At 38.4% G+C, this 21,743-nt stretch overlaps 2 protein-coding genes across 2 annotated transcripts; both read right to left on the reverse strand.

The window, feature by feature from the left end:
* Nucleotides 1–17,265: 17,265 nt before the first annotated feature.
* On the reverse strand, nucleotides 17,266–20,691 carry LOC136997903 (uncharacterized). The gene is made up of 2 exons (XM_067349305.1): nucleotides 20,646–20,691; nucleotides 17,266–18,161 (listed from the first exon to the last, which is right to left on the reverse strand). Exons 1-2 carry the CDS (start codon nucleotides 20,689–20,691, stop codon nucleotides 17,266–17,268), a joined length of 942 nt encoding a protein of 313 aa, XP_067205406.1.
* LOC136997953 (uncharacterized) lies at nucleotides 19,770–21,721 on the reverse strand. Its single transcript, XM_067349501.1, has one exon. It carries the CDS (start codon nucleotides 21,708–21,710, stop codon nucleotides 21,030–21,032), a length of 681 nt encoding a protein of 226 aa, XP_067205602.1. The 5' UTR covers nucleotides 21,711–21,721; the 3' UTR covers nucleotides 19,770–21,029.
* Nucleotides 21,722–21,743: the final 22 nt, after the last annotated feature.

The raw sequence follows: 21,743 nt of genomic DNA on the forward strand, positions 1-21,743 counted from the left end.
TGGATGTTTTATAATGGGACAACCTGTATAATTAAGACGTTTCCTGATATTACTTACCGTTTATATAAATACCGTCAATTAAACACAATTGTGTGATACATAACACTCGTATTAATATTGTATTAATACAATTTTAATCTTCTCACACGCTTTTCACACGATCTTTTCACGTGGATACACTTAAAATAGGTTGTAATCTAACAATTTATTGAACGCTAGATTATAGCACTCATACCGCCATCTGTAGGAATACTACAAAAATTGAATATTATATTTTACAAGGGGAGGACGCGGACTTCGGGTCACCGATTTCAAAGAAATTTTTATATGGTATAGTACTCTATCAGAAGAGTACTTTAGTAAAAGGATAGGGCGCAACGCTCAGCCGTTTTCGAGAAAAATTGATTTGAAGTTCATGGCGTCCCATATATTCCGGTCCTGTTGGATCGATTGTCGAGATGGCGGCGTAGCTCGGGCACTTAGGCTCTGGGCTATCACGCTGTCGACCTGGGTTTGATCTCTGCCTATTATACTTTTTTTTTCATTTATTTTATTTATTCTAGCGAATATTTATTTATTATATTATTATAATAAAATAAATTTATTTTAATTAACAATTTTGTTTTTTTTTTAATTTGCACTTTCACTACTTCTATCATATAAAAAATAAAGTAAAAAAATCGTCTACGATTTAAATAATATTATAATTATTATTTAATACCAGAAATATTGGGTGCAGTTCCGAATAGGTGAAACGCCCGATTGTTTTGAAACTCCACTATTTTATGTAGTTTGGCGCGCTGATTACGAATATGATAATGAAAATCGCCGACTAGGTCATTTTCAAAGTCAAAACAAGGTCAAAAAAAGTGAAAAAATATTACTTTTTTGAGATTATTTCGAGAAATATTGATGTAACAAAAAAAAGTTTTAAATAAAAGTTGTAGTTCTTGTAAAAATACATCATTTATGTCCTATGCATTTTTTGTGTAAAACTGATAGTTTTCGAGAAAATTGACGTTAAAGATTAAAAACTTTGGTAAGTAGGATGAAACACGGGGGGTTCGGGGGGCGGAGCCCCCCGAGGGGGAAATGGGTGCAGGCGGGGAGGGGGGTGCAGGAGAGAGGGGCGGAGCTTCTCCCCCCGCCTATTACATAGCTAGTGTCTATTATAGAAGTTGAAAATAACTTTCAAACACAATATGCTCTCTATCTTGCGTAGGGGTCTTGCTAATCTTTTCAGTATCAAATATTTTTAGTATATTGTAGACTCATCATACTTTTAGTAAGGCAAAGATTTAATTCATATAAACTTTCTGCGCGCACACACCTTGCGTTGGGGTCTTGCTAATCTTTTCAGTATCTAGTATTTTTAGTATATTGTAGACTCATTAGATTTTTAGCAAGGCAAAGATTTAATAAATATACATAAATTGTATACGCACACACGCCGCTACATTCTTGAACGGCATGCGCATGCAAGCTAAGGCCTACCTGTTTACCAAAGTTTTTAATCTTTAACGTCAATTTTCTCGAAAATTATCAGTTTTACACAAAAAATGCATAGAACATAAATAATGTATTTTTACAAGAACTACAACTTTTATTTGAGACATTTTTTCGTTACATTATCCTGTGGCGGCTCACCGCCACACCGCTGCACTGACGCGGTATAATACGCCGCGGCGCCGCTACGTGCCGCAGGCCGTCTACGATTATGAGCTTGCGGAGACACCGCCAGGTTGCGCAGGCGGTGAAGAGCTTTCTCGCGATCAAGCTTCGATCGAAGGGATATAAAAGAGCTGCTCCGCAGATCTTTCCTTACTCACTCGCTTCAAGGCGAGCTCTCACTAAGGGCCCTTGAACGGAGTCACAGCTCTGCTTCGAAGAGCGCAACCAGCAAGTCTTCTCAACTTTTCACAGTGCCTGGGAAGGCACGGAAGCGAAAGACTCAGTCTCAGCTCTGACCACACACCTCACGTAGGATGTACATCTACGGTCAGCTGACGCACCAGCATCGCCGTCGCCACCACAGACTCTACAGCGGAAAATAATTCCCTTAGAGTTCTGTGCCCGGTCGACTCGGCCCCCACGTGACACACACGTTCCGGGGGACATCCGAATGCGAAGGCCTCTCCCGCCTCGGCTCGCAGACTCACTTGCGCCATCGAGAGCCGGACGGTCGCAGCGCATGGCACAACGGAGACATACTCCACCGCAACGCAAACCTCGCCGCCGGGATGCAACACGCACCCTCGCATGAATCGTCCTGTTAAGGACCCGATTCCAACCACGCAGACGCGGCCGGTAATATCTTACCGCGCCCGTCACCTTTCATTCGAAACTCGCGGCCTTACACTCTGCCGCGAATGCGCCGCTGGCGCACTCAAGTTACACACACACTTGTACATACATACTTCTCTCTGACAAAGAAATAAACACATTTCTACACCATTGACTCTCTCTCACTTCTCACCAGTCGAACACAATCCATTAGGCAATACGCCTATACATTAATATTTCTTGAAATAATCTCAAAAGTGATATTTTTTCACTTTTTTTGGAGTTTTGACCTTGAAAATGACCTTGTCGGCGATTTTTATTATCATATTCGTAATCAGCGCGCCAAAAAATACATAAAATAGTGCAGTTTCAAAAAAATCGGGCGTTTTACCTATTCGGAACTTTATCCGAAATATTTTATTAATCATAATTTAATTTGGTATGTAATTTTTCACTCAACTTCGTTGAGTTACTTATTGCTCCAACCATAATATTTGTATACCTAATGTTCTCACATCAGGTAACTGCTAACAGTTTTTAGCTCCCCTTCAGACTACTTCCCTTCTGTAACGTATATTCCTACACACCAAATTAAATTATGATTGATAAAATATTTCTGGTATTAAATAATAATTATAATATTATTTAAATCGTAGACGTTTTTTTTACTTTATTTTTTATATGATAGTAGTAAAAGTGCAAATTAAAAAAAAACAAAATTGTTAATTAAAATAATTTTATTTAATTATAATAATATAATGAATAAATATTCGCTAGAATAAATAAAATAAATGAAAAAAAAGTATAATAAGCAGGGATCGAACCCAGGTCGACAACGTGATAGCCTAGGGCCTAAGTGTCCGAGCTACGCCGCCATCTCGACAACCGATCCAACAGGACCGGAATATAAGGGACGCCATAAACTTCAAATCGATTTTTCTCGAAAACGGCTAAGCGTTGCACCCTATCCTTTTACTCAAATACTCTTCTGATAGAGTACTATACCATATAAAAATTTCTTTGAAATCAGTGACCCGAAGTCCGCGTCCTCCCCTTGTTAGAATTAATTATAGTCGTAACGTTTTTTTATCAATATTAAAAAGATAATATTTGCGGTGTTTATATACGAACCACTCGATTTGCTGGCTTGTATATAAATACCGCAGATTATATTACCCTCTCCACACAATGATAAAAAAACATTACAATTATCACTTCTACGATCAAATTAATTGCATATTTACTATCTTTCAATATTAATCACATTCGATGGAGTAGCAGGAGGATCTCAAGCCAAAGAAAATTAGAATTTTTGATATCTTTTAATAAAACCAATGTTTTACTTAAGCAGCAAACGTTTCGACTAATCATTCAGCCATCTTCAGTGCTACCTTTACAAATCTAAATAATTATATATCTTAGAAATTTTTATAATTGAGCTTGTAACAGCACGCGCTGTTACTAAGCGTCACGCGGGCTCCACGTGAGCACCCCCGTTTCGGGCCGCATTCCGATCCCCCAACTCGAGGGTAAAAGCTCGAGAAGGGGTAGCTGCCGGGTAGGGAAGCACCCCAAGTGGGGGTAGCGCGACCGGTATAAAAGCCGGCTCGCGGAACAGATCGAGACCATTCCCCCGAGTACGACTCGGACAAGCCTCAGGACGCACTCTGAAGCTCCGGTCGTACTCGCTCCCATCCCGATAGTCGTTCTAGGAGCAGGGCGTTCTCTGCTTCGGTCGGGTGTTCCCGGCGTTCGACTTCCTATACCTCGTCGTTCTAGGGGCAGGGTGTTCTCTGCCTCGGTCGGGTATTTCCGGCGTTCGACTTCCGACTCTCCGTCGTTCTAGGGGCAGGGTGTTCTCTGCCTCGGTCGGGTGTTCCCGGCGTTCGACTTCCGACTCTCCGTCGTTCTAGGGGCAGGGTGTTCTCTGCCTTGGTCGGGTGTTCCCGGCGTTCGACTTCCGACTTCCCGTCGTTCTAGGGGCAGGGCGTTCTCTGCCTCGGTCGGGTGTTCCCGGCGTTCGACTTCCGACTCTCCGTCGTTCTAGGGGCAGGGCGTTCTCTGCCTCGGTCAGGTGTTCCCGGCGTTCGACTTCCGATACCCCTTGCACGAGAGAAGTCTCTCACTGTCTTCGGACACAGCGTACCGGCAACCGTCGAATCAGCAAGGCTCGGATATACGCGGTATCGCTTATTTTTTATTACTTTGCTCCGTACCGTACGAACCGACCAATTTAATAATTTAGTTTGTTTATAATTCAGCCAAAGGCGCACCAACAATTTACGCCGTTTAATTTCCGTTCATTATTCATTCGTTCACAATTAGAATTATACACATGTACCGTCGAAACATTAACTCATCTAACCGATAAGGAATTATTTATTTATTTCCGATAGTTGTATCCGATTATACCGTTAAGATATTAGACCGTTCCAGAAATACACATGTACTCGTTGTTACTATTTTCTTTTATAATTATAATGCTCTATTGAATAAATAGTTATTTTCCTTTAAAATATTTTTGTTAATTTGAAGTCTCCCGATAAACCACACGAACGAACTCTGGCAAACCGACGAGTTATTCCGCGTCGTAAGAATCCGCTTCGCTAACTACGCACCGTCGTAATTCCGCATCGAAAAATCCGCATACCGTCGAAATTTCGCATCATCACGCACCGCCCGTGAGGCGTAAAAATACGCACCGTTACAAGCTCAAGTTAATAAAATTTACCTAATGAGATAAATAACTAATTTTTAGTCGCATACCTGTTTGTTAGAAGACCGTAGATTCAATTCGTCATTATTAAAACTCTTTTGGAAGTGAAGTCGCGTATGTGATTGCGAGAAAATCTTATTAAGGTGTTAGTCGAAAGACACCATGTTCTCAACTGTGAGTTAATGTTAATTCTTAAATGTGAAGACCCAGAAGAGGCATGTAGACAGGAAGGATATAAAGGAGGAGGGAAAATAAAAGGAGTAACCAAATGTACAGCCGGCAAGGAGAAAAATATTATTTTTCCTACCTCTATAAAGTAGGCAATAAGTTGAGAATCGGAATATACGAATCAGAGAGCAAATCTGTGTCTGTTTGTTTAATCCGTGTGACTGTCTTTTTATGTTTATTATTTCAGAAGTTAATCTTCTGAAGTATGATCTTTCATTGTCAACGATGCTAACTCCTTCCCAATTCATTTGGTGATTTAATTCTAACCGATATTGTGAGATAACTAAAGGAGAAGCGCTTTTTTTAATATCGTTTTTATGTTCTTTGATCCTAATTTCCAACCTTCTCTTAGTTTGGCTTATGTATGTTGCCTCACAATCAGCACAAATAATCTTATATACCACACCACTATGTAAAATTTTTTCTAAATCGTCTTTGTGTCTCTTTATGAAGTACCTCAAATCACATTCCCTTGTATATGACATCTTAAACCCATGTTTCTTAGTCATAGAAGTAAATTTCTCGGATATGCCTCTGACGTATGGAATGGTAAAAAATGTATTTCTTCGATCTTCTGAAACACCACTATCTACCACTTGTCTTTTTATGCTATCAAATGAGTAGTATTTTAATCTTTCCTCAATATTGTGAAAAATGAATGGAAGAGGGTAATTATTATTCAATAGAATGTTAATAATGTGATTGAAATCTTCCTGATGAAAACGTGGATGAGACAGTCTTATGGCTCTATCTACCATTCCAAAAATAACTCCTCTCTTGTGTGATATATGGTGTTGTGAGAGAAAATTTAGGTACCTCCCCGTCTGTTTGTGATACCATTTAGTAATAATGTTGTCCCCTTCAACAATCAATTCGACATCCAAAAAACTGAAATGTCCATTATTGGCTCGTTCGCACGTGAATTTAATTCTATCATGAAACGAATTAAATACTTCTATTATTTTATTGATAACACTATTATGAGCCGCCAAAACTATGTCATCCACATATCTATAAAAGAAAAGCGGTTTCGAAACTAAGTTTTTAAGGACCCTTTCTTCTATATCCGTAAGGGTAATGTTAGCAATAATGGGGGACAGAGGGGAACCCATAGGGCTACCAAATGTTTGCTTATATATTTTATCTTGAAAAAGTGATGGCAAATTTAGCCCATTTTTTGGACCTCGAATTTCGAACTTTTTTTCATGCCAAATAGTACTATTAGATGAAACATTAATCTCAGTAAAATTTCAAGATGAGCATAGGCACGATTCCGGAAATACAAGAGGGTGAAAATGATGATTTCCAGTCAGGGTATATCGCATAAGGAAAAATACGTGGCTGAAGTTCATGTAATATTGAGGATATATTCTATCAAATGGATTCATTGTTTAGAGAATGAACGATCTACTATTCACCGCTATTTCATTTATGGAGGAGAGGGGGGGAGGCGTGCTTTATAAAGCACCCTAAAAGATAGAGTCTCGCTACATGACGCATTGACAAGTTCTCTCGCAGTTGAAATACTGTACTATCACATGAAGTATATTTCAAGAATCTATCTACATACTATTCTAATGTATTCTATTCTATTCTTGCTTGTTTGTTTTCAATTTTTTTGTTTGTACGATACTTTAACTTGTGTCATATAAGCGCTCGGTCTATTTTTATATATATCTATGGTTTCTCGCTACTTTTCTCTTGTTTCATCTTAATTTTTTCTACATTCTCTTGTCTCTTCAGGTATATTTTTTCATATCTTGACGATCGTTGATTCTTCAATAAGACAATGCCTTTCACTAAATGTTTAGGCTGTAATGACCAAAAAAGATCGAAAAATGATAAGTTTTTTCCTATCAAAGACATATCAAATTCGTTGATGATGGTTAACAATTTGCGGAAAAATAATCCAAAGAAACGGAAATTAGAAGAATTGAATCACATTCCATTACAGAGTTTTTACAAAATATGTAAAAACTGTTACGAATTTAGTAATCAGTCAAAAATCATCTTAAGAGTGGACTCTCAGCAGAAAAGCATCTCGATCCGTAAAAGGCGGTGTCACGTGTTACTTCAACTCCATCTATTTCGGAGAATTTGCATGGTAGACGAAAACTAAGGTCATATTTCAATCCGGCATAAAAATCCATAAGAAATGGTATGTTTCACTTCGTTATATATATTTTATCCCTTGGTATGAATACTTAAAGAGTTTCGTGTACTTTCATGGATTATGAGAAATCATCACTTTCAACCCTTTATATCTCCGGAACCGCGCTTATGCTCATCTTAAAATTTCTCTGGAATTAATGTTCCATCATACAGTACTATTTGGCATAAAAAAAAAGTTTGAAATTCGAGGTCCAAAAAATAGGCTGAAAAACAGATCTTTTTGCCATCACTCTTTGGAAAACGTAGAATCTAGAACAAATTAAATAGCTGTAACAAACTCATCAAAAGAAAATTTTGTTTTTTTGTCAATAAAATTCCATTTTCTTCTTATACTAGACAGAACCATTTCCATAGGTATATTAGTAAAAAGCGAAACAACATCAAGTAAGACAAGATCATAATCTTGTCTCATACTTATGCTGTTCACCTCTCTCACGAGCTAAAAACTGTCCTCCACGAAACTATTAGGTTTAGAAATACCATTACTAAGGATCTCATGTAAATAACAACCCAGATTGTATAACGGGCTATTGATACTAGAGACAACAATTCTAAGCGGAATGCCTTCTTTATGGATTTTAGGAAGCCCGTAAGCGCATGGTAGGATACCTTTACTTGACATTAAACGATTATACATTTCTTTGCTGATAAATTCCTTATTTTTCCATCTATTTAAATGCGAGCGTAAATCACAATTTTATTAGTCGGATCCTATCTCACAATTTCATACGTGCTCTCATCTGATAAAAAATCATTCATTTTGTCGATGTAGTCTGACCTATTAATCGCTACAGTCACATTGCCTTTATCCGCATTAGTAAATATGATCTCAGGATGTTTTTTAATGAATTTATTCGTACAATTCATCCATTTAAGAATTAATCTCTCTTGAGCAGGGCTGACGAAATGTGGCTCGCGAGCCGACCCCTACTTCGGACGCTTCTCTCTCCAACGCGTCAGCCGGCAGAACCGACCGACGTCTGTCAGGACCGTAGATAGCCCATCGTGCGAGATTGCGGGGCCATCGTGAATTTTTGGAAATTTCGATGTTTAACGACGTAGTGAATGTATCGTGAATAAAATGAGGAATGAAAATATTAATGTGACAAATGGATGCGCTTAGTATTGCTAATAAGTTCTTCAATGTCAATATTAATTTGCGTTGAAGCGAGACGAAGTTGATGTTCTAACACTTCATTGGACAGCGAACAACGTTGAGCAGATTTGATGTGCTTCATAATAGAAAACGTGCTTTCACAGATGTAAGTTGATGCGAATAATGATTTTATATAAAGTGCAAAGTCAATGAGTTTATTAAAATGAAGTTATAAAATGAAGTAATAAAAGTGTCAAAATGTCTAAAAGAAAGAGCACCGAGAACCGCGCTTTCAATAAGGAGTGGGAAATAAAGTATTTCTTTATTCAGAATTCGGACGAGAAGCCGCAATGCGTATTATGTGAAAATTGTTTGAGTAATAATAAAAGTTCAAATCTTGCTCGACACTTCTCTTCACTTCATGAAAAAACATACGGAAATTACTCTGATGACAAGCGACGCGCCGTTGTAGACAAATTCAAAAAAGAGATGCAAGTGTCTGTGCCAGCATCTCTTAATAAAAAGAGTTTAACTGCATCATATGCGGTGTGCTTGAAATTAGCAAAAGCCCAAAAATGCTTGAGCGATGGCACACTTGTTAAAGAATGTGCAATAGAAATGGCAAAAGCATTCGACCATAACAATGCTGCTGAAGATTTCGCAACAGTTGCCTTGTCAAAACAAACTGTGAAAAGTCGAATTACTGACATGGGCGATAGTATAAAAGAGAAAATAAAGAATTTAGTTGTTCACTGTCGGTATTATTCTTTGTGTATGGATGAGAGTACTGACCGAACAGATATAAGTCAATTACTTATTTTTATTCGTATAATAATGGACGACTTTTCGGAATATGAAGAACTACTCGCTGTAATTCCGTTGCATGGAACAACAACAGGCCAGGATATTTTTAAAGCCGTAAAAAAGTGTATCGACGAAATTGATGGTTTCAAGAAATGTTCTGCTATTGCTACTGATGGAGCACCGGCTATGATTGGTAGCGAAAATGGATTTGTTGGTCACTTAAGAAAAAACGGTATAAATTGTTTAACTTTTCATTGCGTTATTCATCAGGAAGCATTATGTAAGAAAAGTGTTAGAATGCTGTCCGCAATGAAAATTGTAACAAAAATTACGAACCTTATTCGCGGAGGAAATCGGTCGCTGTCTCATCGAAAGTGGAAAACATTTTTAGAAGAAGTGGATGCTGAATACGGAGATTTACTTCTTCATTCTGAAATTCGTTGGTTAAGTGCAGGAAAATGTTTAGTTTGTTTTCTTGCACTCAGAAAAGAACTTGCCGAGTTTTTGAGTAAAGAAATCAAATCGGATACTACCGAATTCGTAAAAAAACTACAGGATCCATCTTTTTTATCAGAATTGGCATTTCTAACGGACTTTACAAATCACTTGAATAATTTAAATTTAAATTTGCAAGGGAAAGGTCGCACTATTTCAGATATGCTGGCAAATATTAATGGATTCCGAAGCAAACTTACATTATTTAAATGCCAATTAAACAACGAAAATGTTTGCCATTTTCCAAGTTGCTCTGAACTTAAAAAAGAGTTCAAGGAAATAAAATTCTCAGGATTTACTTCCGTTATTTCTGAAGTTTCCGATCAATTCGACCGTCGTTTTCAAGATTTTAAAGCTATAGAAACAGATTTAATTTTTTACAATAACCCAATGAAAATAAATGTTCAGTGCGTTAAAAGTGATCTTCAAGAAGAAGTGTGCAATCTACAAAACGATCCATTTATGCTATCGAGAACGGAGACAGACTCAAAAATTTTTGAAGTTATGCCACAAGATCGGTATCCGAAACTCATTGACTTTGCACTTTATATAAAATCATTATTCGCATCAACTTACATCTGTGAAAGCACGTTTTCTATTATGAAGCACATCAAATCTGCTCAACGTTGTTTGCTGTCCAATAAAGTGTTAGAACATCAACTTCGTCTCGCTTCAACGCAAATTAATATTGACATTGAAGAACTTATTAGCAATACTAAGCGCATCCATTTGTCACATTAATATTTTTATTCCTCATTTTATTCACGATACATTCACTACGTCGTTAAACATCGAAATTTCCAAAAATTCACGATGGCCCCGCAATCTCGCACAATGGGCTATCTACGGTCCTGACAGACGTCGGTCGGTTCTGCCGGCTGACGCGTTGGAGGGAGAAGCGTCCGAAGTAGGGGTCGGCTCGCGAGCCACATTTCGTCAGCCCTGCTCTAGACAATATGTCTGCAGGATTATCCATCGATGGTACATGATACCACGTAGCTTCTGAAGTTAGTTGCTGTATTTTCGCCACCCTGCTGCTACGAAAGTTTTTAATCGATTAAGAGGTGTTTTGATCCAATCTAATGCCACTGTTGAATCGCTCCATAGATAAATATTGTTGACTTTCTCTTGGAAAGCGTTTTTTACGATGTGAACTAGTTCCGCTAGCAACAACGCCGCGCAGAGTTCTAGCCTAGGCAGGGAAATAGTTTTTAAGGGCGCTACTCTTGCTTTCGAGCAAATTTAGCTAGATGTAGTGCTTCCTTCCGTGTTATTGCTGACTGCGTATACGCATGCTCTGTATGCTCTTTCTGAAGCATCTCCGAACCCTACTAGATCTATTTTTTCGATCTCATTTTTTGGATTAACGTTCCTAGGAATGCTTATGCTATTAATTTTATGCAGCTCGTTATAATACGTTTTCCAGGTGAAATGCAGCTTCATTGGCAAAGACTCGTCCCAGTCTAAGTTTAGCTCCCATAGCTTCTGCATTATTATTTTTGCGTTAATTAGCACTGGTCCTATAAGTCCCAATGGATCGAATACTTGTGCAATCTTAGATAAAATACTACGCTTTGTAATCCTTTGATCCTGTGATGTCCTTACTTGATAATGTAGCGTGTCGTCTTTAGATTCCATAATAAGCCCAACGTTTTTTTGAGTGTTTTCTCTATTGAGAATCAACATGTCGTCTGTTTTAGATTTTTCTGCTAAATGCTCAAAAATTCTAGAATCGTTTAACCGCCATTTTCTAAGAGTGAACTGTTTTCTTGAGAGAAGTTGCTTTAATTGTCTCTGCAATTCTATCGCGTTTTCAATGCTGTTTGCTTCTGTGATACAATCGTCCATATAAAAATTCCTTTGAAGACTCTTTGCTGCTGCAGGTAGCTCCTGTGCTCCTTCGATCGTCAGCTGTGATAGACAACGCATTGCTAAGTAAGAGGCACAAGTTGTGCCGTATGTAAGTATATGTAGCACAAATACCAGCACTGGCATATTTGCGCTTGTTCTTCATAGAATCTGCTGCATACTTCTGTCCTTTTTATTAACGAAGATTTGTCTAAACATCATGGCTATATCTGCAGTGAGTACGAATTCATGTGTACGAAATCTTATTAAGATGTCCAATAATTCTTTTTGCAAATTCGAGCCTGCTAAGAGCCTGTCGTTAAGAGATGCTCTCGTTGATGTCTTTGCTGATGCGTCGAATACGACTCTTAGCTTCGTTGTAAGATGGTCAGGACGAATCACCGCTTGATGGGGTAGAAAATATGTCTCCGTTTTTTCGCCTGTTTCTTCTGATTTTTTAACTGTCATGTGTCCTATTTCAATATATTTGTTTATAAACAAGATATAATCATGCTGCAATTGAGGGTTTCTCTGCATCCGTCGTTCCAATGAATTTAATCTCCGAAGGGCCTGTTCCTTTGAATCTCCTAACGAGACTTTTGGATTTTTAGGCAATCTTACTATGAATCTTCGGTTTGTCGCTCGATTGTGTCGACGAAATACTTTTCACAAGTTTCCTCCAGTTTAGTCATGTAATGCTTTTCGACGATATCTTCTTGTTTCCAGAATTGCTCTAACTGTTGCTGTAATGTTATCTTTGTCATCAAATGACAAATTTGCGATGTTGTCTGTTCCGGTTGATTGATAATTTCACCGCCAAGAATCCAGCCTAACTGCGTTTTGCTCAATGTGGGCTGGCCCCTTTTTTGCCTTATTTGCCCCACGCACAGAAGTGACCAAAATTGGCCTGTACCAATCAGCAGATCTATTTCACCTGGCGTTCCGTATGCAGGATCAACCAATTGCAATTCTTTTGGTAGATCAAGGATTGTTCCAATCTTTACCTGCGGCAATCTTTCGGTAATCGTTGGCAATACCAAGCAATCTAAAACAGTATTAAAATTGTTATATAATGATTTTATCTTGACTTGAGCAGACTGATAAACACTCGTTCGCGTTTTGTTGATACCAGTTATAGGTGCGTTCTCTTTTTTTGTTGGTAGCTAAAGTTTCTTAATTAAGTCAATCGTTGCTAAATTTGACTGTGATCCGGGATCTAATAAAACTCGACATTTATTCTGATTACCGAATGCATCTATAACGTAAACTTGTGCTGTTGAAAGAAGCACATGACTTGTTTGCTTCCTCATGCAATATGTGGCCCTTGATGTGTCATCTCTTTCCGTTGAAAGCTCTGATGCCGTTTTTTTTTATACTTGTACATTTTCATTTGTCTTATTGTCTTTTTTATAAGAACCATAGAGTCCTACTGCTGTTGCTTCTTCTTTGACATTTGATTTACTTGCTTGATTAGAAGACTTTGGCGATTCAAATTCATGATGTAAAAGAGTATTGTGCGCTCCTGAACATTTTCTGCATTGTGATGATTTGCAATCCTTTACAAAGTGACCTTTTTTTAGACAGTTTAGGCATAAACCCTTTTGTTTAACTGCTTCTTTTTTCTGTGTAGCAGACAGCTCGATGAAGTCTTCACATCTGTATATGAAGTGATTTCCTTTACAGTACTCGCATGTTCCGTTGTGGGTTGCTGCGAGAGTTATTCTTTTTTCTGACTTGACTTTCTTTGTCGTTGCTTCTTGTTTTAATTTTCCTTTATCTATCATTTCGAGCGTGCTGCATCTTTCGCTTAAAAAGTCTAACAGCTCGTTCAGCGTCGGCCTGGCGTCGTGTTCCTTTTGATTGATTCTTATCTCCCAGTCACATCTTGTACTGAAATCTAATTTTGATGATACTAAATAAATCAAGATCGTGTCCCATTGGTCAATAGGCTCCCCTAGTGTTTGCAGCGCGCGTGTGTGTGTACGAACATGATCTATGAAAGTTCACAAGTTTGCTGTGTTTTCTTTTGATACGATTGGAAATTCTAGAAATTGTTTTATGTGCGTATTACTAATCAGTCTTTTGTTTTCATAACGTTTGCTCAGTAGCTCCCATCCTAATGTGTAGTTTTCTGCCGATGCGTTTAACGAACTGAGAACCTGAAGGGCCTCACCTTTCAATGAACTACGTAGATATTAAAATTTCTGAATGTCCGATAAATTTCCATTTGTATGAATAATTGACGTAAATGAGTCCTTAAAGAGTAGCCACTGATCATATTGTCCATTGAATGTTGGAAGATTTACAGTCGGTAACTTTATATCTATTCTGTTTTGTTCGCGTCTAACTATTCTATCAAAGTTCTGCGGTTGAGCGTCTCTATTTCCTAACTCATTTGCTGCTGCTCTGAGCTTCACGGTTGCTCTTGCTTCTAATTCCATGAACGTATCTTCGAACGCCGCCCGTTCCTCTTCATTCTTCTGAGCAATAGCTTCGTTTATAATATCGCCTCTCTCGTCAATGTTAAAAAGCTCTATTGATTCTTGAACTTTCGCGAATCTATTCCATAAGTCTACTATTTTAGATAATCTAATCTCAACTTTTACTGTATCGGCTATACTTGCGGCTTCCGATTCTAAAAACGTGCTAAATTTCGTTAATTGTGTTTTTATTTGACCGCGTCTCACATTTAATGTTTTTAAGTCGACCATTTTTGCGATTTTGATTGAATATCAAAATATCTGGAAGGATAAGGAGGGGAACTCACTAACCTGTGAATTTCAGAAAGCTTCTTCTGTCGTTTGTCCAATGGCTGGCTAGGACCCCCGTCGTCTCGCAGAAATCCGTCCGTTTTGTTGTTTTTCCTGGAGGATGACGCAACCGCCTGTTGTCGCGAGCGTTTTTCCACCAGGCCTTCTCGAATGTGTGTGTGTGTGACGCCTCTGCGCGTCGTTCTTGTCTAAGTGTGTATTGTCAGCTTACGTGTACGCGAACCTTGTTTCGATGTACTGTACGAAATTGAAGAGCGTGCGTGTGACGCTTGCTTGTGTGAGCCGATCGTATGTGTGAGTCAATCGTATGTATGAGTCGACTGTATGTGTAAGCCGATCGTATGCGTGTTTGCCACTTGTATGCGTGAGTCGACTGTATGTGTGAGCCGATCGTATGTATGAGTCAATTGTATGTATGTGTGCCACTTGTATGCGTGTATGCCTGTATACGTGTCTTTTTGCTTGTTGCTATTCACCAGCCCTTATGAACACGAATTCTCGCGAGGCGATGATTGCCGGCACGTGCCTCAACGCACTATGCACGTTCGCGAGATACAATAATCTCTATAAATTTTTGGAACTTCGCACTAGTCTTTTTTGCACGAGTCCCTGTTCGGGCGCCAAATGTTCTTGTTTGTTGGGTAGGATGCTTATTTGTGTAACTGATTCTTTTATGATTTTTATTGCTTATGAAAAATACATGTTGTGACACACATGGCTTTCTTGCTCGCCATCTTTTTCAATTCTGTCCGTCTTCCTGCGCACACACCATCTATTAGCGCTGCGACTAAACGCCTCGTATTCATCAAATTAGGAGGGAATCTAATCCCCGACAGCATCGTTGATTACAATCTTAAGATGGGTCTTCACAGCCTTCACATTCGCTTTCCATAGCCCCCCCCCCCTCATGTAGGGTGAATGAGAGGGAATAAAATTCCATGAGATTCCTTGATTAGAAGCGAAATCAATGACCTTCGTTTGATGATCGGGATTTGACAATAGTTCACTGATTTGCCGTAGTACATTACTGGCCTCGAGAAAGTTTTTTCCATTATCGGATTAAATAAATTCGCATTTACCACGTCGGGAGATAAACCTCTTTAGAGCGTTTAAGATCATCTCGGTTGTAAGGTCTGATACTAGTTCAAGGTGTATCGCTTTTGTAGCCATACAAACGAAGAGACATAAATAAGCCTTGCCTGACTTATTTCGCGATATCTCTATATTAAAGGATCCTGCGTAGTCAATCCCCGTGTAATTGAATGCTTTAGACGGGGTGACTCAAACCGCGGGCAAATCTCTCATTCGTTGTGTCGGACTGTAAGGTCGCAATCGGAAACAGAAAACGCATTTTTTAAGTACGCGCTTGATTGCATTTTTCGCGTGGATTATCCAGTAAGTTTCACAAAGCGTTGCCAATAATGATTGTGGGCCTATATGAAAATGATTTAAATGTTGAAGACGTATAATTAAGTCTGTCAATGTGCTGTGAGAAGACAGGAGGATGGGATGTTTTTGCGAATAAGGTAATGGAGCATTCCTTAACCGGCCACCAACCCGGAGTAATCCGATCTGATCGATCACAGGATTGAGCGATAGAATCTTACTGTGTGAATCGATGGGTTTACTTTGATGCAAATCGTGTAATTCACGTGCAAACGTTTCTTGCTGGTGAAACTTTATTGCCTTCTAAAGTTCCTCAGCTGTGAGAGGTCCACAGATCAACGAAGATCTGGATTTTGATAGACTACAATTTGTCGTGAACCGCAGGCATGTTGCGACGACTCGTTTTAGCTTAGTTAATGATGAATATTGTTCGAGAATGTCAAGCGATTTTTTAGCACAAAATAGAGCAAGAGATTGCGTACGAGTTTCAGGTAGTTCGTTTGGCATTTGTATTGTAGACCTTGGCCATTGCGAGGGGTGTTTCTTCAACCATGGCGGGCCTTCCCACCATACTGTAGCCGTGAGTAGTTGTTCGGGAGAGAGTCCCCGTGAAATTAGATCAGCTGGGTTATGTTCTGAACGTACATGTGACGAATTTCGTGCGTCGGTGAGCCGTTGAATTTCAGCAACGCGGTTACCCACAAATGTCTGCCATCTTGATGGTTTACCTTGAATCCATGCTAAAGTGATTTCTGAGTCTGTCCAGAGATATCGTTGTGGAGTTGCACAGGTAAAAGCTTGTGCAACTTTCTGTAATAAGTTAGCTAGAAGCACAGCACCGCACAACTCGAGTCTGGGCAAGCTGACGGTTTTTAAAGACGCTACTCGTGATCTTGCGGCGAGTAATTGAACATTAATTTCTCCCGCCTCATTGACGGAGCGGATGTAAATACAAACACCGTACGCAGCTTGGGATGCGTCATAGAAGCCATGAAGTTGGATATCACTTGAATTGTGTAACATCGCATGTCGTGGTACAATGATCTGATTGATACTTGGTAATTATTGATAGTACGACGATCATACCATCCTAAGCGTTTCTGGTAAGGGCGTATCCTAGTCCATCTTGAGCTGCCAAAGCGCTTGTAACATCTTGGCCTTAATCGTGACAGGTCCAATGAGTCCAAGCAGATCAAATATTTGAGTAATTAGGGACAGAATAGTACGTTTGGTAATTACATCAGGTATGGAATTGCACGTTGTCTTATATCACAATCGATCTGATGTAGGTTGCCACAGAAGTCCTAAAACCTTAGTATCAGTAACTCCATAATTGTCAAGGCATTTCTCTTGACCGAGTGATACGTTCGAACGATATTTAGCCAACTCAAATCCTGCCGTCTTTAGGATGTCCGAAACTTGAGTTTTCGTTTCGTGAAGTTCTTGTATCGATGATTCCCCGGTAATCAGGTCATCGACGTAAAAGTCTCGATGATGGTTGCGGCAGCACGAGGATGTGTGCTTTCGAAATCAAACGCTAGCTGCTGTAGCGACCGTATAGCTAGAAAAGGCGCAGAAGCAGTATCATAAGTGACGGTATTCAAAGTCGGGTGTTCATCCGACTTTGTTCTCCAAAGGATGCATTGGTATTGCCGATCCTCTGGCTTGACCATAATTTGTCTGTACATTTTGATAATATCACCGGTCAAAACGTACGGGTGCTGTCGAAATCGTATGAGAATTTCAAATAGCTCTGGCTGAATCGTAGGTCTCACTAACAGACAATCATTGAGTGATTTTCCGAAAGTAGTCGGGCTGGATGCGTCGAAAACTTCTCGTAGTTTCGTGGACGTTGACGCTTCTTTCATCACTGCGTGATGAGGAAGGTAGTTGGCAGTTAGATTTTTAATGCTTAAAAGTACAGACATATGTCCGAGTTTAAGATACTTGTCCATGAAGGCGACGTACCGATTGGGTAACTTATGATTCTTCCGAAATCTACACTCTATACTTTGTAATCGTTTGAGTGCACTAGCTTTAGATTCGCCGAGAACGCTGGGATCTTCGCGTAATGGCAACGACACCTCGAATCTTCCGTCAACAGTTCGCTTGTATTCGTTCTGAAAGATTTCCTCGCACCTTGATTCTTCCTTGGACAACAATTTTGTACGTAGCATGTCCTCGATGCGCCAGAACCTTTCTATTTGTGACTGAAGCTCCTCATTTCGAACTAATCCACAAATAGTAAGATTATTGTGGAGTTGTGAGCTACGTGATTCTCCAATTTGTTTACACAGCAGCCATCCGAGCTTCGTCAGTTGTAGTACTAGTTGTTTGGTTCCCAGCTGTATTCGATTTGCTTCTAAAATATCCCAAAAGATTGTGGCTCCCAGCAATATTTTGCGATATGTGGAATGTTGGATCTGCTAATTTAATATTGGGTGGTATGCTCAAAGATTTAATGTGGATGGGTTTAGTGGGAATGGTGCGTGTGATTTGGTTAATCACCAGAAGAGAAAAAGACATAGAGAAAAAGAAAAAGAGAATATAACTCAACTGGAAATCGTACACTATGCAAGAAAATCGATTTAGGCCTTATTAGGTCAAAAATGGACTTTGGGTTCAAAATCTAATCAATCCATCAGATAGCCCTTTCGATTTCCTAAAAGTTTGGTCTCTTGTCATTTTTTCGAAAAATCCGTTTTTCCGAGATATTTCGATACGAAAGTTAAAATGGGACACCTTATATACAGGGTGGCCTCGAACGTTCCGGCGATATTTTGAGATCTTATAGGAAATTTGATTCTGAATCAAAAATTTCCTATAAACATGGATCGAAAAATGCTTCCTTAAAAAGTTAGCGCCCAAAAACCTCTGAAATCACGGTTATTTTATACATTTTTACAAATATTAGGGAAAGTATACGTTTTTTAACAAATAGTACCCAAATAAAAGTTGTAGAGAATTAAATTATCTTTTAAATGAGATAAAAGCGATTGTAGTACGGTCCATAGGTGTCGAGATAGCCAGTTTTAAATGTATAAAAAAGTGTTTATTCGGATATCGACAGTAGAGTTTTTTAAAAATATTCTTTATTTATGCTGATATAGCTTCGTTAATTTTTAATGCTTATCTTGCTTGTTGGTTTTTCAACTAAAAAAGTTTTTTTTTTCTTTATTGTTTAAACCAATTACCATAGAAGGATAAAAGGAAGAGCAGAAGGTGGTAAGAAAATAAAATAAAAAAAAAACAAAACTTAAAAAATTTCTAAAAAATAATCTTTTTTTTCAAAAAAATAAAATAATTTTTTTTTTAAACTAAAATAGCATTGTAGTAGTAGAAAATGAATAACAACGTGAAAAAAACTAACTATTCTCAAAATGTCCCCCTCCAACTTCAATACACTTTAGGCATCGAGTAGTGACTGATCTGGTCGCATTACAGATTTTCTCCCGATTTAATTTTAGTCGATCGAAAGCCGTGTTTATCAGTTGGATCAGATGTTCACGAGACTCGATTGGCGTTGAGTAAACTTCATTTTTCACTCTTCCCCATAAGTAAAAATCTAAAGGAGTTAAATCTAGAGACCTAGCTGGCCACTCCACAGATCCCCAACGGCCAATCCATTTTTCCGGATAATGCTGATTTAGAAAATTACGAGCACTATGAGCTGGGCACCCATCCAACTGCAGCCAATTGTCATAGCGGAGATTTAAAGGCACATCTTGCAATAGATCAAATAGATTGTTATTCAAAAACTGTAAAAATTGGTGTGCATTGATGCGGTCAGGTAGGATGTGAGGTCCAATTAAATATTCATTAATCATACCTGCCCAAACATTGACTTTAAATTGATGCTGAAAAGATGATATCCGAGGAAGATGAGGATTCATGTGGCACCAGTAGTGAGAATTGTGATAATTGAACACTCCCGTTCTAGTAAAAAGGTGCTCTCGTTTGTCCACAGGATTTTTGATAAAATATTTATATGTAAATTCAAATACCATTGACAAAATCTTTCCCTTCTTTGATAATCAACAAGAAAAAGATTTTGAACTGGTGTAAAGTGATATATGGGTACATACCCAATTCACGAAGCGACCTTTGAATTGTGATCCGGGAAATATCCAAATTCAGAGAAGCACGACGTACTTTTGGGTTTGTCTCAAAATACCTTGCAACTTTTTCTGTTATTCTAGCGTTGCGAACAGGACCCCGCACCACAGACAAGTTAGAAAATGATCCTGTTTCCCGTAAACGCCTGTGCGTTTCAGCGAAAACAGAGCGATGTGGCTGCCGGCGATCGGGAAAAATGTATAAAATAACCGTGATTTCAGAGGATTTTGGGCGCTAACTTTTTAAGGAAGCATTTTTCGACCCATGTTTATAGGAAATTTTTGATTCAGAATCAAATTTCTTATAGGATCTCAAAATATCGCCGGAACGTTCGGGGCCACCTTGTAATATTATACTGTATATCTAATTTGAAAAAAATATGATATGCTTTCCTTATTTTTATTTTTATGTAATAAATACAAAATAAATAAATAAATTAATTAATTAACTTTTACATACATATGCACACATACCGAGTTATCTTTATTTTGTATTTTATACAATGACTAAAACAATAAATATTTATTATTTTAGTCATTATCATATAAAATAAAAATAATGATAACTATATTTAATATATGTGTATATGTACATATTAATTAATTGATTAATTAGTTAATTTTATATACAGGGTGGGCCATTTTAATCCATCCACGCAAATAACTCCGAAGGTATAGGTGATAGCAAAAAATAACTCGTACAAAAGTTGTAGGGTTCAAAGGGAGCCAACCGTTGATGACCTTGAACTTGACCTCAAAGTCGATTTCCAAAGTCATTTTAAGATTAACAAGTGTTTTTTTAATGGAAACCCGTATTTTTGATCCCGGATTTGGAAAGAGCACAAAATTTTGCGTAAAAAATATGTACCCATGTTAGGGCCTAAAAGTGGACCATAGGGGACTTTTAGACGAAAACAAGTGATTTTATTTTAGCACTACTTTTAGCATTACCCAGGAACAACAACGTGGACGTAGTAGTTTTCTGTTCCCTTTGGGGTGCTTGATTAACGTGAGTCCTCTTGCCTCTCACGATTCGAGGTGCTTCATTAACGTGAGTCCCCTTGCCTTTCACGGACGGGGTGTTTGTTCAATGAAAACCTGCTTTTTGACCAAATCTATAAATTTTGTTCAAAAACGTTACCATTAACCTCAATACATGATTGAATCCTTTTTCGAAAATTGCAAACAGTTTTCAATAACATAGCCCGTGGTATGTTACTACATGCAATCCAAATTCGTTCAATCATATCTGCTCTTGTTGTTGGTTCTTGTTTATAAACAACATTTTTCAAATAACCCCAAAGAAAAAAATCAGGTGAAGTCAAATCAGGCGATTGTGGGGGCCAATGAACTGGTCCATTCCATCCAATCCATCTTGCATTAAATTTGTTGTTCAGAAACGTAGTTACAATTCGTGCGCGATGAGCACTTGCCCCATCCAGCTGTACCCACATGTCTAACCTTGTCCAAAGGTCAACATCATTGAGCAGGTCAGGTAGTTCATCGCGCAACAACTGTAAAATGTTTTCCCCATTCACAGTATCCTCGAAAAAATAAGGACCGATGAGATAACCGTTGACAATTCCGCACCATACATTCACACTCCAACGATGCTGATTATCTATTTGTTTATACCAATGAGGATTCACATCTGACCAGTAATGACAATTATGCCTATTCAGTTCTCCATTGTTTTTGAATGTCGTTTCATCTGAAAACATAACAATATAAAAAAATCTCGGGTTATTTTCAAACATTTGTTCTGCCCATTGACAAAACAGCAGACGTACTCTCATATCTTCATCAGTGATAGCCCGAGTCAAAGTGAT

Source organism: Linepithema humile, chromosome 2 (genome assembly GCF_040581485.1).
Source record: "Linepithema humile isolate Giens D197 chromosome 2, Lhum_UNIL_v1.0, whole genome shotgun sequence".
Classification (NCBI taxonomy): Eukaryota; Metazoa; Arthropoda; class Insecta; order Hymenoptera; family Formicidae; genus Linepithema; species Linepithema humile.